The sequence below is a fragment of the Homarus americanus genome, unplaced genomic scaffold (genome assembly GCF_018991925.1).
Source record: "Homarus americanus isolate GMGI-L3 unplaced genomic scaffold, GMGI_Hamer_2.0 scaffold18959, whole genome shotgun sequence".
NCBI lineage: Eukaryota > Metazoa > Arthropoda > Malacostraca > Decapoda > Nephropidae > Homarus > Homarus americanus.
This window is the reverse complement of record NW_024740300.1, coordinates 5,172-7,500: the sequence shown is the minus strand read 5'-3', so window position 1 is coordinate 7,500 and position 2,329 is coordinate 5,172. Positions and strand designations below refer to the sequence as shown.

The 2,329-nt window shown below is 38.2% G+C and overlaps 1 protein-coding gene across 1 annotated transcript; it reads left to right on the top strand.

Moving 5' to 3' along the window:
• The first annotated feature begins 828 nt into the window (after positions 1 to 828).
• On the top strand, positions 829 to 1,767 carry LOC121875407 (dynein axonemal heavy chain 12-like). The gene is made up of 2 exons (XM_042379959.1): positions 829 to 1,169; positions 1,371 to 1,767. The coding sequence occupies exons 1-2, from the start codon at positions 983 to 985 to the stop codon at positions 1,640 to 1,642; spliced, it is 459 nt and encodes a 152-aa protein (XP_042235893.1). The 5' UTR covers positions 829 to 982; the 3' UTR covers positions 1,643 to 1,767.
• Positions 1,768 to 2,329: the final 562 nt, after the last annotated feature.

The following is a 2,329-nucleotide window of genomic DNA, read 5'->3' as shown; positions in this document are numbered from 1 at the left end:
GTTGACATATTGATAATATAGACAGTACAGGGAACAGTTTTTGTGAGCCTATCAGCAGATTGAATCACCTAACAGCGCTTCTCAGTTTAACTTTGTTTACAGTGGAGTGAACATTGATTTTGTTGGTCTCTTGAATATTTTTGCATTTTTGCATTAAAATTATTGGTCATTCTGAAATTTAGTTAACCTATTGATAATATACAGTGCAGAAATTATTATGAAACATGAAGAAGTCATTAGAACCAATGCACTCTGTCAGGAATATGGCATGTCATCATCGACTGTCTACAATCAGCTGTTTGATATGTAAACAAAGCTGCCGAGAATACGACATGCACACCTCAAAGTAAGTTAAAATACAGTATTCTATTGTTTTTGTTCAATCCAGAATGCGATGTCTAGCTTTATACCTGTAGTGCTGGGGTCCCCTCCCCCACCTAGTTAATCTCCACAACCAGGACCTTCTTCCTCATCAGAGTAAAGTGAGTATCCTAATTGGGATATGTAAATTAACATTTTACCTTCCGGTAAATGTTCCTAATACAGTATTGGAAAATATTATAAAAAAGTTTATAATTATAATCTGGACCTAAGCTAGCGGAGCCTTCTACGCAATGTCACCTCTTATGCAGCATCCTGTCCAGTATAGTACTGTATTTAGTTTATATTTAATGCTTTGTTAGTTCTATTACTGGTATACAGCACTTTATATGTATATACTTTTTCTGTGAGTTGGAACCAATTACCCAATATCCCATTGAAATAATAGATTCGGTTAACGAAATTTTCGGTTAACAAACGACTCTGTGGAACGAATTATGTTCATTAACCGAGGGACCACTGTATATATATATACCCCCTGTATAATTTTTTTCTTTCTTTTTTTTTCTTCCTAATCATAAAATTCATGAGAAACTTTCACACCAATGAGTGTGAGTGTTGACTCTGATGATGTGTACAGGGTGCACTAGCAGAGAACATAATGCAGCAGGGGGCAGAAGTCGGGTGGTGGGTGGTGCTGCAAAACTGCCATTTGGCCGAGTCATGGATGATGCGCCTCGAGATACTCTGTAGCCAGATCCTTCAGTCTGACTCAACGCACCCCAACTTCCGTCTGTGGTTAACCAGCTACCCATCTCCTGCCTTCCCTGTATCACTGTTGCAAGATGGTTTGTACAATTAACAAATGGATCTTGTTTACTAAACTTCTTGCAAAACACTTGAAATACACAAGTCATCAACCTCAAAATTATCGATATGGGGTAGAAGTTCTATGAATATTCTGATATATTATGAATTTTCAAATTCAGGATTTTGATATACGGTATCTACAGCTTGAGTTGCTCAAGATTTTCTATGTATGTGTGCAGGCATCAAGATGACTAATGAGCCCCCGCGTGGTCTTCGAGCCAACTTGCTGAAGTCTTACCACAATGACCCTATCAACGACCCAGAATTCTTCAATTCCTGCCATAATCAACGACCCTTCCAACGACTTCTCTATGGCCTGTGTTTCTTCCATGCACTCATCCAGGAACGCAGGAACTTTGGTCCCCTTGGCTGGAATGTTCCATATGAATTCAATGAGTCGGACATTCGTATTAGCGCGAAGCAACTCCAGGTAAAATTATTTATAGCTTAATAAGCAGAGATTAGACAACAACCTGAGCAGTATGAGTCTTAAGCACAAGGAAAGTGTTAGTTAATCTTAAAAAAATTTCATACAACAAATCTGGTCTTGAATAAGCTTACACTCAGTGTTGTTAGAATGTAGTTATAATGTAGTTACTATCATTCTAATATCCTTGTTTTATGTAACTGAAGGGCCGGATACTCAAAACACCTCAAAAGTTACGTTTTTCAGCATGATACAGTACCATATATTGTGGAAGCCTTACACTACCATAAATTTAGCAAACTCAAAATTTAATTATGGTTCCGTAAGCCTTCCGTAAGTTCTCGTAACTCTAGTGTTTACCCTGTAAATTAAGTTCTCTTGTCGGACGGTAGATGTCAGTGCAGATGCTAGTTGGCCAATCAACGCTCAGTTAACAAAATCATCAACCAATCACAAGAGAAGGAGAAATCAGCTGAGAGCGACGCACGTAATATTATTTTGTAAACATGGAAGGACCACCAGCCAAGATGAGACGACCTAATTTCAGTGAGATGGGGGATATATTTCTGGGTTCGAGAGATGATGTAATGGGCAATTGCAGGAACTACCGAGAAAATTTTTCCATTACCATAAACATTCTGGGGATGAGGGATATTTTCTTGATTTGTGATAATTGTCTCGTTAACGGGAAAACACTCATTCATTCACGGT